Source organism: Pyrus communis, chromosome 7 (assembly GCF_963583255.1).
Source record: "Pyrus communis chromosome 7, drPyrComm1.1, whole genome shotgun sequence".
In the NCBI taxonomy this organism is placed as follows: Eukaryota; Viridiplantae; Streptophyta; class Magnoliopsida; order Rosales; family Rosaceae; genus Pyrus; species Pyrus communis.
Genome location: NC_084809.1, coordinates 3,570,075 through 3,585,559, shown reverse-complemented (window position 1 = coordinate 3,585,559; position 15,485 = coordinate 3,570,075). Strand labels below are relative to the sequence as shown.

At 37.3% G+C, this 15,485-nt stretch overlaps 1 protein-coding gene across 1 annotated transcript; it reads left to right on the top strand.

Annotated features, from left to right (window-relative positions):
* The first annotated feature begins 7,371 nt into the window (after positions 1–7,371).
* LOC137740167 (receptor-like protein kinase FERONIA) lies at positions 7,372–10,047 on the top strand. The gene has a single exon (XM_068479985.1). The coding sequence runs from the start codon at positions 7,382–7,384 to the stop codon at positions 9,956–9,958; it is 2,577 nt and encodes an 858-aa protein (XP_068336086.1). The 5' UTR covers positions 7,372–7,381; the 3' UTR covers positions 9,959–10,047.
* Positions 10,048–15,485: the final 5,438 nt, after the last annotated feature.

Below are 15,485 nucleotides of genomic sequence, written 5' to 3'. Positions count from 1 at the left end.
TTCGAAGCACTAGTGGTCAACCTTCCTACGACAATCTTTAAAGACAATGCAGCATGCATCGAATGGTTAAATAAATGATACATCAAGGGAGACAACACCAAGCACATAGCGTCGAAATTCTTTTATTCTCACCAGCAACAACAACATTAGAGCATTGAAGTCAAGCAAATCTGTTCTCAGGACAACCTAGTCGATCTCTTTACCAAGTCATTGCCCAAGTCTACTTTTCAGAAGCTTGTCCAAGGAATCGGTATGCGTAAATTATCTGAGTTGAATTGCTTGTAGTTTTCTTATTTGGATGTCTAACTTAGGAGGAGTATCCTGAAGCATTCTCACTTGATCTTTATGTACTCTTTTTCCTAAGATTATGAGCATTTTTCCCACTGGGTTTTTGCTACCTAACGAGGTTTTGATGAGGCACCCATCCTAGGATGATCATACTTTGTTGAGTTCACTACTTTCGTCCCGTATGACATTTGTTCTAAACATTATGCATACTTCTCACTTTTCTCTTTAGTCTATGGGTTTTCACCTGCCTTAGGTTTTACCATATCAAGATTTTGTGAGTTTTACTACCAATGCATACTTTCTTTAATTTGAGACTCGCATTCGCCCGTTATGTCGATGACTTCATCAACTGTTCTACCTCAACTGCTGAACACCTGATGCAATGTTTTGTTTGAGTATTTATGTACTCAAGGGAGAGTGTTGCAGTCCTATTAGATTAGGAATGTAATTGTGTAAATCCTAGTGTATCTAAGGATATCTTAGAATATTCCCTCTAAGTTAGATATTATCCTATTAGATGTGTAATCCTATTAGGGTAAGGATTTAACCGATCCTACTACTATAAACAAAGGCACAATAGGGTGAGATAATACATACCTCAGAATTACATCTCTTTCTTCTCTCTCTTGCCGCTGGCCCTCTCCCTCTCTAGTCCTAAATAGAGTTCAGTAAATTAGGCCTACAACATTTTATATTTTTTTATCATTTTTTCTTCTTGTCAAGTACTTTATAATCAACTATCAAAAGTTGTACAATGATTAAGGGTGTTTTTGACATTTTAAACTCAATGATTCACAAGTAGGGTTTTCTCAGCAGTCACCAATAATAAGTATAAATGCTACAAAACCAAACCCTCGTACAATTTAATTAGGAATTATGATTCTCTTCACTCAAAATCTCCTTCATTTCCCTTCTATCCTCTCCCACTTTTTTTTCTTTTTCCTTCTCTCTGTATAAAAAAGTCAACACAAAATGTTAACGTTATTTAATCGTGACTGTTTAAATAGGAGAGTAAGAGAATTTAGGGAGAAAAAAATATACTCCATAATCTAAAGAGACATTTAAGGAACAAAATAATATAAGAAATACTAAGGAGACTCACTCAAAAGTGAGACTGTTTATGGACTTTTTGTCTTCATGTTTTTAGCATAATATTTTATAATGTTAGCATAGAAATTGGAGATGGCAAAGAGTGATAGAGAGTCCAACTTTAAGAGCGTCTCTTTAGCATTTTTCTAAGATACTGTCATAATAGAGTTTCAGACTAGTAATAGAAGTCATACGGAAGATGAGAAATGCCAAGGAAACTCTTCTAAAATAAAAACTTTTCATAGATTCTTTACTATCTCATATTTTAAATACAATATTTAATAATGTTGGCATAAAAATTAATGTTAAATTGTGACTTGACAAAGTATTTATAAAGAGTTACACTTTAAAATAGTCTCTTTAGCATTTCTCGTGCGCATGATTATCTTCAAATAATTTATTATTATTATTAAGTTCTTTGTAAATTCACGTTCTGACGTGGATGGACCAACCAAATAAACGAGTGGCTTAAATTGATCCAATGACATGAGCTTTCGATTCACTCATACTTTTTCTTTTCCTAGAGACTAGTGCAGTGATTGATTGTGACATGTAGAGCCATTATCACGCACTATATAGGAATCCATTTTTTTATGCATAAAACAAGGGGACTAGGATTCTCTCCCCTCCTCCTTCCATCCCCTCCTCTTACATTCTCTTATTTTATCTGTCTCTTGCTATAAAAAAAACTAATATAAGATGTTGACATGACTTAACCATGACCATTCAATTAAAAGGGGAGAGAAGGGGAGAGAAAAAAAAGAGGGGAGAGAATCCTACTCCAAAACAAGGTGCTAAAGGGATGAAGGTGGGGGTGGGGCAAGGGGTTTGCATAATTGCATTGCCAATGAACAATAATTGGCCAACATGATCTTCTCCCGATCCTTTTGATGAGGATCATAGGAATTTGTAAATCGTGTCCGTTCATTGTACATCGTGCTATCAGTTTTTGTCTGGTAGTGTTTGTGTTTAATTTTAAATAAAAATATTTAAAATGATTTCTAACTGCATGATGTATGATGAACGGACATGATTTCACGAATTTTCGAAATTTTCACAAAGAGGATCTAGCGAGGATTTGGATTAATAATTGGCTTAAAATCTTGAACGGTGATCCTCTTCAGATTCTCTTTGTGAGGATTTCGGGAATTCTCCAATCACGTATGTTCATCGTACATCGTGCAGCTAATTTTTGTCAGGTACTGTTTATATTTAATTTTAAGTAAAAATTTACAATGATTTCTGATCGCACGATAACGATGAACCGACGTAATTGGAGGATCCCCAGAATCCTCACAAAAAGGATCTGGAAAGGATCCTTATTCCAAATTATTCTCTTTAGATGTGACATAATTTTATTAAAGAGACTCTTTCAAAGTGGGATTCTTGATGAATTTTCTGTCATCTCACAATTTAACATTAATTCTCTTGTGAACATTATAAAAGTATAAAACATGAGATGACAGATAGTACATGGAGATTTCCACTTTTAAGAGTCTCCTCAGAGCATCTCCAAATAAGGTGTCAAATTTTAAACATCAAAACGATATTTGATAGCTTATGTGACAATTTGACATTTATACAATTTTTTACTCCATCCAATATGTTAAGTAATAGGACCTGGATTGTCTGCCCTCCTCATCTCATACCCTTCTCATTCCCTCTTCTTTCTGTGGTCACGGTTAAGCCACGTCAACATTTTATATTCTTATTATTTTTTGTCTTATTATTTCTATAAAAGTCCTAAGTAATAATGTCATTTTATAATTTTTTAATCTCTTTGTGAGCTCCAATGATTGAGACAATTAATCAAATACTTAAGAAACACAAAAACATTTATTATATATTATATTACATCTATTAACAAATTATTTATTAAATTTGTTAGCAAAAAATCTTGTCTTCCATTGATTCAGTGCCATTTAAGAAATTAAAGGCTCCTTTTAAGAAAGTTTGTTATCATTTTTTATTGTTGCATGTCTACGTGGAGATGCTCTTAGCATTTCTCTTTTATCAAATAAATATTATAATATAAACTGTATGCCTTCTGCCATCCACTCGCCGGAGCTGGCAATCCTGAAAACTGTTACGTGTACAAGAAAGGAGGATGTTAATATTTGAATTTACATTAGACGTGTGCTATTTCAATTTCTGTTTTTGTGCAACTACGGTAGCACTCTTAATTAGGTTTATAATTAGTACCTATCCACATGCATGAGATATACTAGTCCTCCTGCATATAGAAAATAAGAATAAAAAATTAGGTTTTAATTCTTAAATAAGATGAAGTTTAGAAAAATGTCTTATACAAGATTAAAAATTGAGTTTAGTCTTTAGATTATATTTAATGCTAACATATGTATTCAATGTCTGTCTTTTTTATTTATAATTTTGTATGTTCATACATTAAATTTTATGAAAAATTATAAATTTTAATTCTCATTATGGTAAGTATCTTATATAAGAAAATATTTTCGTAGAAATTTTTCAGTACACTTATGTTTTTGCATATTTTCTTATTTGCCACTAATTCATTACAATATATTTACGTATGAACATTTTGGTATATTAGGTTATTATAATATATTAGGGTACATATATTCTGGTACACTTGTTTAGTATCATATATTTAGGTATGGGATTTTCGATACACTTATGTTTTTGCTTATTTTCTTATGTACCACTAATTCATCACAATAAATTTAGGTACTACAACATATTCTGGTACACTTTCGCCCATAGATCAAATGCTTGTCGACATGCCATCGATAATGCATATGGCCCAACGGGATTTTTTGCTCCGGCATCGAATTTATAGGTAAGATGACGCTTTGTGGGTGGCCATCTCAAGTTTCCATTAAAGAAAGTATAATAAGAACCCATGCGAACACCATGTTTACGTTGCTCCGTTGCATTTAGGTCGATAAAAGTATCAGGCATACCACACCTTGGAGTGCTTATTAGGCCAACCGTACTGGAATCAAGCTTTCCTGCGACATTCAAATGATATATTTTTTGAAAACTTTTCAGTGCAGTTTCCAAAACCTCATCAATTTCCAAACTGCTGTTAAAATTGCTGGAGTTTTTCGAACTGCTGTCATTTAGGTATCCGAAGGTCCTCATGTATAATCTAAGCTCATCGAGCCCTATTATCTTTCCCTCTTCATTTTGAACTGACTGAACTGTGAAGGCATGGATTGCTAGAAGGGAAAGTAACGCTCCCAACAGATTGCAAGGGATATTTGTGGCCATTTGTCTCTCAGAAAACACTACTCAAAATGGATAAATGGCAAATATATTTTTTCCACTTCTTTCGTTTAAGTACTTATACTAATGTGTTTTGAGAGTAGATTCATGGATTAAAATGTTTCAATTAATAAAAAATAGCCCACATTAATTGTATAATATATATTGTGCATCCCCTTGATCGAAGAAAGAAACTGTATTATTGTGCATGATTATAAGAAGAAAACTTGGTCTTGTGCATGAATAATCAACGGTACATATTTATAAACAATGTCACTATGCCATTCATGAATCACATAATTATTACTAACTTTTATAAATCTTAACTAGAAAAATTTTAACCATTAATTTTAAGAGAACGTCAGTCTTTTTGTAACTTGTTGGCTTTGCCGTACTTCCATTTCAAAATTGATGAGCATAAATTCTATGAAAACAATGTGCAATCCTTTTGGTTATAAACACCATGTCAACGTAAACCTAGGTAGAAGCTCAATGCCTCAACTGATGAGGATATCCCCTAATATTATTGTAGCCAAACTATATATTATATAAAGACTTGTGGCAAATCACTATGCATAAGGACTTGTGGCAAAGACTTGTTTCTTTAAGTCCACTACCCTTTGTCTATAGTCTATTAACTTACCAGATGATTGATAATGTTTAACTTAGATTACACATGCAGCCAAAAATTTGACATCTAAACTCTTTCGTTCATGACCTACGAGAAGTACTTAAACGGAATAATACAAGATCATTTAGTAGAAAGAGAGGTCACAATGATGATGAACTCCTCGATGAAATTTTCTCCATGTCCCACTACTTTTGTTTTGCCCTAGATTTTCAATAATTGTGCATGCAAACAATAACATAACAACTCAGGGTAGAGGACAAGCTTCAATATTCATCAGAAATTTGGTGTAAAAAAATCTCTGAACTTTCAAACACCCAGTTTCCAAGGCTTAGATTCTGCTTGTGGGTAATTAGAAACTAAACATTTCAGTATTAAACTCTCCAAATTCCAATCAGAAGTTTAATCAAACATGGAATTTTGTTAAGCTTAGGACGATAAGCAGCAATAGCTTCCCCTGTTTTCAAATTCTAGTAGTTAATGTAGGAAGTCTAAATTTGTAAGTAAAATTTTAAAAACTAAAAGATATGAAAGTTGATGATTGGTTTATTGTTTAAGCGTTGATAAATGTGTTGATTTATTAATGACACATCATTTAATTTATAAATTTTGTCTATAAGTTCATCCGCTCTCCCGCTCTCAATTCCAATACAGATTTCCACTCACCACTAGCCAAAAGTTCATCCGCTTGTATTTCTACCCAACTTCCTACGCCGCCGACTTTGACCTATCTAAATCCCTCTTCTCAGTCGAAGATGGCGGCTTTACCCTTCTCAGCGACTTCAACGCCTCTGTCACCGCCGTCGCTTCCTGGTCGGAGACAATATCCAGAGAGTTCTGTCTCAACATTGCATCCGAACAGAGCTTGAACATCACGTTCACTCTGAACAGAGCAAATCCAGATGCCTGCGCATTCATCAACATGTGCATACAAAAAAAATTAATAAAAATTATAAATAAAGGAAAAAAAAAATACCCCTTTACGATACAAAAGACCTTCGTCGCATAAGATTAAAAGCATGGGAGTCTTTCATCGCATAGAATCTTGAACGATGAAAATTTCATAATTAAAAATATTAAAATTACTCGAAAATCAAATATGATAGGACAAATTTCCTTGTATCCAGATTTACACGATAAAATACTTGATCGCACAAAGTCGTACCTGACGAAATTTGGTTGTCACCAGTACGTCAATGCGATGACAATCTCTCATGGTCTTAAAATTTTAAGCGACGATGGTTGTCATCCATTTACATTTCTAGCGATGAAATCTTCTTTTGTTGCGCAAATGTGCTTGCACGACGAAATACGTTTTCTTCGTGGAGCAAATGCTTTCATCTCAACCTTTGCGCGGCAAGTGTGGGGCGACGAAGGTTTCATCATACCATTTTTCACGTGAAGGAATTTTTCTTTACATGATGAACTTACATTTGTCATGAAAGCTGTTCAATGTAGTAGTGTTAATGTAGAGCAGTGTACCTGAAATATACATATAGAAAGTTATCTAGTATATATGAAATTATAATAAACAAAACTAGATGGTAGTACTTTTAGTAAAATTTTAATGTAATTAGAATACGTCAAAGACTCAAAATAATTAACAAAAAAAAACTCAACAAACTTAAACAACATAGTAGAATCATAAATCACATATTCTAATTCAAATGAAACACGTGCAGCATTGAAGCTTCTCAGCATTTACTCGGATGGGCTGAGTTGGATTAAATCATTATAACTACTACTAATTTTTTTTCATTTTCCAAATCTCACTAGCCCAAGCCTGCCCTCAAAGGGATCCGTCCCATCGTCTTCCACCCGCCGAGTTCCATGACAAGACTATACATCCATCCAAAATGTAATAGAGGAAAAAGAATGGACACGGTTCTAGGAATTCTGCATCGCTAGAGCCGTGTCCATTACGCTTCATCGCAAGACTTTCTTTCTACACAAAGACTTTGAACAAACGATTGATGCAAATAGTTCACGATATGCACGCAACAAAATAAAGCCATACCGTTCACTCGTATCTTATCATATCCTTTCCTACTAAAAGTAACTAAGATTATGGAATAGCGGCAATAGCCTACCATTCATTTCATTACAATACGAGAGTGAGTGTTTGTTATCATGAAGAACCCGATCCCAATCAGAAAATACAATTATACAACCACAAAACCCTGGCTCACTCTTCCAGTTTACCTTTCCTTGTTTCTGCACACCATCATCACCCTTATCGCGGCTGAAGTCTCGCCAACTATCTACACTCCGGTGGAAGATATCACCATAAAATGTGGATATTCTGGCAGCATATTTGATCAGTATGATAAACGAAATTGGAGCGGAGATATTAACTCAAAATTTTCTCCTTTAGAAGTACCCCAAGCAGCTGGTAGCACATCCGTATTCAAAGAAGCACCTTCAATTTTGTCATCCTCCATCCGCCAAGTGCCATACACCACAGCGCGTCTTTCTCGCTCCGATTTTACTTACAGAGTTCACCTTACTTCCGGCCAAAAGTTCATTCGTTTGTATTTCAATCCAGTTTCATATGGCCCTGACTTTCACCCCTCCAAAGCTGTCTTCTCTATCAAAGCCGGAGGCTATACCCTTCTCCAGGATTTCAATACTTCCGAGACTGCAGAGGTTGACGGGCTGAAGACCATCTACAAAGAATTCTGTGTAAACACTGATGAAGAAGAAAAAAGTAATCTGAATATTACATTCACTCCAAGCAGGACAAGCCCAGACACATACGCATATGTCAACGGAATTGAGATTGTATCCATGCCTACTAATCTTTACTATACTGCAGCTCAAAGCTATGGGGTTGACATTCTAGGCACCGAGAACAAGTTTCTTATCGAAAACAACACTGCTCTGGAGATGATCTACCGAATAAACATCGGCGGAAGCCCAGTCCCGTTCACCAAAGACACTGGCATGTACCGCAATTGGTCTGGTCTTCAAGAGGAGCAACCGTACTTAGACGAAATAAGTTCATTTCTAAGTGTTCTAACGCAAAACGCTAGTGTAGAACTCAAGTTTTCTCAAACACCAGAGTACACTGCCCCAAAGGAAGTTTACCGATCGGGCCGGTCAATGGGCTTCCACAATGATTTAAACGAGCGGTACAACCTCACCTGGCGATTTCCTGTCCATCCCAAGTGTTTTTACCTGGTTAGGCTTCATTTTTGTGAGTTTCTGCCTGAAATTTCCGAGATTAGTGACCGGGTGTTTCTGATCTACATAGCCAATCAAACGGCTGAAACACGAGCCGACATAATCCAGTGGAGTGGCGGGAATGGGATTCCCACGTACAGAGACTATGTTGTGTTCATGCCTGCTGGCACCGGAAATGAGAAGAAAGTATTTCTCTCCGTCACACTGCAAGCAGAACCTCAAAACCAGAAGACTAGATACTTGGATGCAATGTTGAACGGGCTTGAAATGTTCAAATTAAATGGCTCTGATGGCAACCTAGCCCGACCCAGCAGTGATCCACCGAAGTCGAGCCAGAAAAAACCCAACATCAACAAGTCAAGGACTCATCAGCTCGCCACCGTCATTGGTGTAGTATCCAGCACGCTTGTGCTTTCTACCCTCCTTGGGTTCTTGGCTTTCAGGCGAAGATGGAAACAGAAATCCTTGACCAAGTTAAAGGCGACTCGGGGGTCATCTTTACCGCCTTATCTGTGTCGTTACCTTCAACTAGCTGAGATCAAAGCCGCCACTGAAAACTTCAATGATACCTTCATTATTGGTGTTGGTGGATTTGGCAATGTGTACAAAGGCTATATAGACGATGGGGCTACCCCCGTTGCCATCAAACGACTGAAACCCGAGTCTTCACAGGGGGCCAACGAGTTTAAGACGGAAACCGAGCTGCTCTCCCAACTCCGCTACCGCCATTTGGTGTCTCTTATCGGATATTGCACGGATAAAAATGAGATGATCTTGGTGTATGATTACATGTCACGTGGAACCCTCGCTGACAATCTCTACCACTCTGGCAACCCGCCTCTGGCCTGGGAACAGCGGCTCCAAATTTGCATTGGCGCCGCCCGAGGGTTGCACTACCTTCACAGTGGTGCCCAGGGCATCATCATCCACCGTGACGTGAAAAGCACCAATATATTGTTGGATGAGAAATGGGTGGCCAAGGTTTCGGATTTTGGGTTGTCAAAAATAGGAATGACCACCGCTTCCAAGACCCACATCAGTACAATGGTCAAAGGCAGTTTCGGGTATCTAGACCCAGAATACTACAGACGCCAACAGCTAACTGAGAAGTCGGACGTGTACTCATTTGGGGTGGTTTTGTGGGAGGTATTGTGTGCAAGGCCGGCGTTAATGCATACAGTGGAGCCGAGGGAAATGAACCTCGCTGAGTGGGCTAGAAGTTGCCATGGAGAGGGAACACTAGATCAAATCATTGACTGTAACTTGAAGGGTAAAATTGAAGCCGCGTGTCTGAATAAGTTCATTGAAATTGCCATGAGTTGCATTCATGATAAAGGAGTCGAACGACCCTCGATGAATGAGGTTGTGAGAGGGCTTGAGTTTGCATTGCAACTTCATCATAAGAGCATTGGAAGTAATGGTGACGGTGGTGTTAATACTGAGCAATGTTGTGTTAGCAATGAATCCATCCAATGTATATCCGCAACAATCTTCTCTGATATCAATGATTCGAACGGAGGATGACGCGAGCAACGTTTTCAACAAAATGAGAGCAGTGTGGCCAGAAAGCAATTGTATTTGAATAGGACACTAGTTAGTAAATATGTTGCATCAATTTCATATCAATTGTATTTGAATCCAATTGAATACAAAACTAATTCAAGAAAATCATGTTCCGATTGCATTCTTAAGTACAAAAGTAATATTTTCACCAGGTAGCATGCGAAGAAATGAAGAAGCAGACGTGAAAATGTGGGGAATATAAAGCAAAATATCTAATGGGGTGCCTCACGAACACGAGTCAAGTCTTCGATCGGTATTATTTCTCCAACCATATCCTCTGAATTGACGGGGTGCCTCACGAGAACCATTAAATTTGCAAAAGAAGATATCCATCGAGTGAGTGATGGAGGAAAAAGTATGGAAACTGCTCTGCTCCTAGTGATTCTTCAGCGCAAGTTTTTTTCATTTCTACACAAAACTTTGAACAAACGATGAGTAGGCAGGTAAAACAATCAACTTTTGTTACCGTGGGCAGTGGTGGATCCAGGATTTCAAGTTCCGCCGAGGGAGGGTCTGAACATAAAAGCTCAAAAAAAGAAAAAAAAATTAGACTAATTTGGTTCCATATCACTATTTTCTACTGAATTTGGTTAATTGAATAAATCAAGATTAATCTCAAAGGTAATAAAACCAACAAATTTTTCTCAGCAACATAACGCAATTAGTGACTCTAAAAAGATAAAATTTATTAATGTAACATATATATTATTAATTGGGAGTTACGACTAGAGTCTAAGATTAAAAAACTTATATGAATTTGGTAGAAATAAAATTAGGCAGCTAAAGGCGGTGAAAGGGCAAATGGTGGTGGGGAATAGGGTAACTTGGGTTTAAAGTTGGAAGGTTGCGACGATTGGGGTTGAGAGTTCTTAAATAAAATTTAGAGATCCTAGAAAAGACCGGGTTCTCGGGCTCTATAGAGAAAACAAAGATATTTTAGTTTTTAAATTTTTTATAACGACCTGGCTCAAAAACGCTGTCGATTTGGCTAGGTCTTTCAAAACAAAAATTAAAAACCTATTCTTCTCCTTTGTTATAAGCATTGATGCATGCACATCCGTGGAGGCAATAAGCCTCTCCATTGCACCTACCCAAATTGTTGGAAGGTTCTGAAGGTCAATCACAAGTGTTTCTTCGGGCTTCCGAAGGGTCCCAGGACCACCCCCCCCCCCCCCCCCAACCCGAGTCCCTATATGGATCCGCCAGTGACCGTGAGAATGCCTTATCTCCCGTGATCAATCCAAAAGAGCTGGTAACGAATCCATATGCAAAGAGGCACCTCACTCAACACTTCATTTACTGAAGATTCTTCAACGCTTCAGTTACTGAAGATTCTTATGGGGTGGAGATGCTGTACAGAGAGTTCTGTTCGAACATTGGCGGAGAACAGAGTCTAAACATCACATTTAGGCCAAGCAGTTAATTCCTGGTGCGTATGCATTAATCAACAGAATTGAAATTGTATCCATGCCAACAAATCTTTGCTTCACCTCACCAGAAAGCAATGGGTAAATATGTAGGCAACGAAGTCCATGGGGTTCTGTTCTGCTCCTTGAACTTTGACCGCTGGCCCCCCAATGGCGACATCGCCATTCAACTCGGAGAACTCCAATCTAATTCCTCGGCCACACTGCTGCTACACAGGACCGAGAATAGTTCAAAGGAACAACCACCGTGCGAGCTCCGCCTCTGTAATTTCTGGTTCACCGAGAATCGGAATCACTCCCTCGCATTTCAAATTGCGGGAAAATTCACTGTAATAAGTTAATAACTCATCCTTAATTTTATGGTTTTTATAATTTTAATATGTGATTTTACAAAAATACCCTTTAAGGTGAAATCCTTGACTTTCGTTAATCCTCATATCGTGAGACCGACCTGTTCTTTTAACGTATCCTTGTAATACTCATTACCACGAACTCATGGACACAAGCGAAATCAAATTTGAAGTTAGAATAAAATTTTTAAGAATTTCATATCGTCAATATCAATTTGATAACTTCACGTTTTGCGAGATATTTTTACTATTTCCTTTTTTATGATATTGTAGTGTGAGCCACTGGGGCCCACACTTGTGACCCGTGTTCCCCCCTCCCCCCCCCCAAATAAAAACTCTTGGCTTTCTCGCTTCTCTTCCCTAAACTCTCTCTCTCTTTTCTCTTCCCTCGACTCTCTTTCCCTCTTTCTTATTCACTCTCATCCCTCTCTGCACTCTTTCCTCCCCCCGAGCCTTGCGCGTGCACACACACACAAACAATCAACAACAACAGCAAAGACAACCCTAAAGCCTTCCGTGTGATTTAAACCCTTGAACCAGAAACAAGGAGAAAAATTCCTCGGGAATCTCTCCATCGCGCTGCACTGTGCACAAAGTTTTACGGCGATTTCTCGCTGCTTCCGACGAAGGTAAGGCCCGAAAACTCTTTATAAATTTGTTGATCATGTCTAGGAGTACGTTTGGGTTGTTTTTGGGACATTTTGGTGACTTTTGGACGCATAAACTTCTCGGGGAAAGCTTCCCCAGTTTTCTGGCGAGAAATCGATTTTTTGCAGGCTTTTTTGGGCCAACTCCAGGAAACATTCGGTCTCAAATCAGTACAGATGTGTTCTCCTCATTTTTAGCTTCATTTCCATATAAAGATCATCGATTTTGGTTACGAATTGAAGAAGTTATGAACGTATAAAGTTTACCTAGTTTTCGATGACCTTAGCGGCTTTCAAGCCGATTTCCGATCAAAACACAGCAAGTTAGCTGCCTCTAAGGGTACCAATCTATTCGTTTCATTCTGTGATATGATTTTGGTCATTGAATCACTTAATCTCATTGGGTATTGACAAAGTTACGAACGTTTAAAGTTTTCTAGTTTCACAGTGAGTTCCCCAATTTTCCTGCAAACCATTTTTTTGCCACCTCCGGCCACCATTTGATTTCCAAACAAGTATATTCTTGCTCTACACTTCCCTAGCTTCGTTTTGATATATAATTGGTCGAATTTGGTTGAGAAACAAGCGAGTTATTAAGCTTCGGCAAGAAATTCCAAATTATGACTAGGTTCTTGGCAGCCAGCGGCGGCTTCGGTGATAGGAATATTCTTTGAAATATTCTTGGAATATCCCTTGCGTCGACTTTTACGAAATTTTCTTGGGAACCCTTCTACATTAATTTTGACATCCTGAATCTGTTTAGTAAAATTCTGAAGTTTTAACATAGTTGACCAGCTCGCCATCTCGGTTGAATTTTTTGGTTGACCGTTGATTTTTTCGTTGACTTTTTACAAAATTTGTCTAGAACCCTTTTAGGGTATTTTGACGCCTTAATTCCAAATCCTCACTCTGTTTTTCCAAATTCAATCATTTTAATGGGGTTTTACTTATTGTTCCCTTTTATGTGCTTAGGTACATTTGTGAGTGTCGACCCTGTCCTCTCTGGTTTAAATAGTTTTTCGGTGACAAAGTATTTGTAAGTGGACCCCTTCTTAAATTCCATGATTTTAAAAAATACTAGGATTGCATTCATGAAAAGTATGATTTCCTGATTTTACGTTTCATAAATATAGGATTTATCGAATTTACATTTTTATGAAACATTATGAATTATTGGATTTATAGATACGAATTTATGATTTCACATGATTAATTTATTATGGTTTATGAAATGATACTTTGAGCTTTTGAGCTCCGATGGTTTGAGATGAGAAATATGATTTATGTTTTCCATGCTTACTTAGTGGGTAACCATACAACACATACACATAACACAAGTATGTATCTATTTATGGCCATAGGACACAATTGATGAGTAGTGAGATATTTATGACATACTTCCAACTTCACTGGCGAAATCAATGACGGACAGCTTCACTAGCCACGGCTAGTGTCTGTGTGTTATGTTATATTTCTTCTCTGGCGTAACCTGTCACATCCCCCGCCTGGGCCCCCACCACATCCCGAACTCGACTCCACTATAGCACGATATTATTATCCGCTTTGGGCCTTGACCACGCCTTCAAGGTTTTGTTTCTGAGAACTCACACGAGAACTTCCCAGGGGATCACCCATCCTGGGAATGCTCTCGCGCGAACTCACTTAAATTCAGAGTTCTGATGGAACCCGAAGCTAGTGAGCTCTCAAAAGGCCTCGTGCTAAGTAGAGATGAGAACATACATATAAGGCTTGCACGATCCACTCCTCTGGACGATGCGGGATGTTACATAACCCATAGTTGTATAGCTTCACATTCGGGTGATTGAGCTTACCATGTTTCTTCACTGGCATAACCCAGTGTCGTACAGCTTCACCCTCAGGTGATGATATGTCTTCAAGCGACTATGATACCGCTATTTAAGTATATCACTTTATGATTTACGAGCATTTTACAGATTTGCCTTTGGGCGTTTACAATACCACTTTTTAAGTACATGGTTATTTGATTTACAATGTTTTGATGGAGTGCTAGGGTTTTTGGAAAACCTATTATATATATTATGTTATACGTGTTTTCAAAACAATAAGTTAGTATGTTCAAAAGAAAAACGGTTTTCTTTTTATAACTATTATTATAAATTTTGGTCCATTGACACTTTGTTTTGCGCCCTCTCAGTTTGATTTTTGATAACCACTTTTCTATGAAAACAATGTGCAATCTTTTTGGTTATAAACACCTTGTCAACATAAACCTAGTTAGAAGCGCAATGCTTCAACTGATTGAGGATATTCCCTAATATTATTGCAGCCAAACTATATTATACACAGTCGAGTATATTAAGCATTAATCAGTTTCAAGTACCTGATAACAACACAATCCCTACTTGTTTCGAAAAGTATATAAGCAAATCACTATGCATAAAAGACTTGGGGCAAAGACTAGATTCTTTAAGTCCACTACCCCTTGTCTATTTCGGAAAGAGATTCTTTCCGGATCTCTTCCTTCAAAGCTCAAAGATCAAATGATCTGAACCTTTGAAATTTAATTCAACGGCTAAAAATAATTATAGTTTTTAAAAGTTTTTACTAACTTCTCTATTTTTAGATGTTGAATCAAATTTCAAAGGTTTGGATCACTTGATCCTTGAGCTTTGGAGGAAGAGATTTGGAGCTGATATATTTCGGTCTATGTCTATTAACATTACTGTTGATGATTGAGAATCTTTAATTTAGACTACAAATGCAGCCAAAAATTTGACATGCAAAGTCTTTGATTCATGCACTACGAGGACTTAAATGAAACAAATTTACTGTCCCTGTCATATTTTACACCACTGATATAAAATCATGGGCTAAATTACATAAAACTACCTTAATTATGGATCGCACCACAATTTCATACTTCATATTTTAAACGTTGCAATGTCATAACCTCAACTTATAAATTCGTTGCAATGTTAGACTTCCATTAGTGAATCCATCAAATTGACCGTTAAGTGATAATTTGACAAATAAATGACTATATATTTACTGATGTGGCAGTCCCCACTTGTACCATTCAAAA

Bases quoted from the DNA above. Each gene is read 5' to 3' on its own strand.
- LOC137740167 (XM_068479985.1), top strand. From the start codon at position 7,382: ATGAAGAACCCGATCCCAATCAGAAAATACAATTATACAACCACAAAA.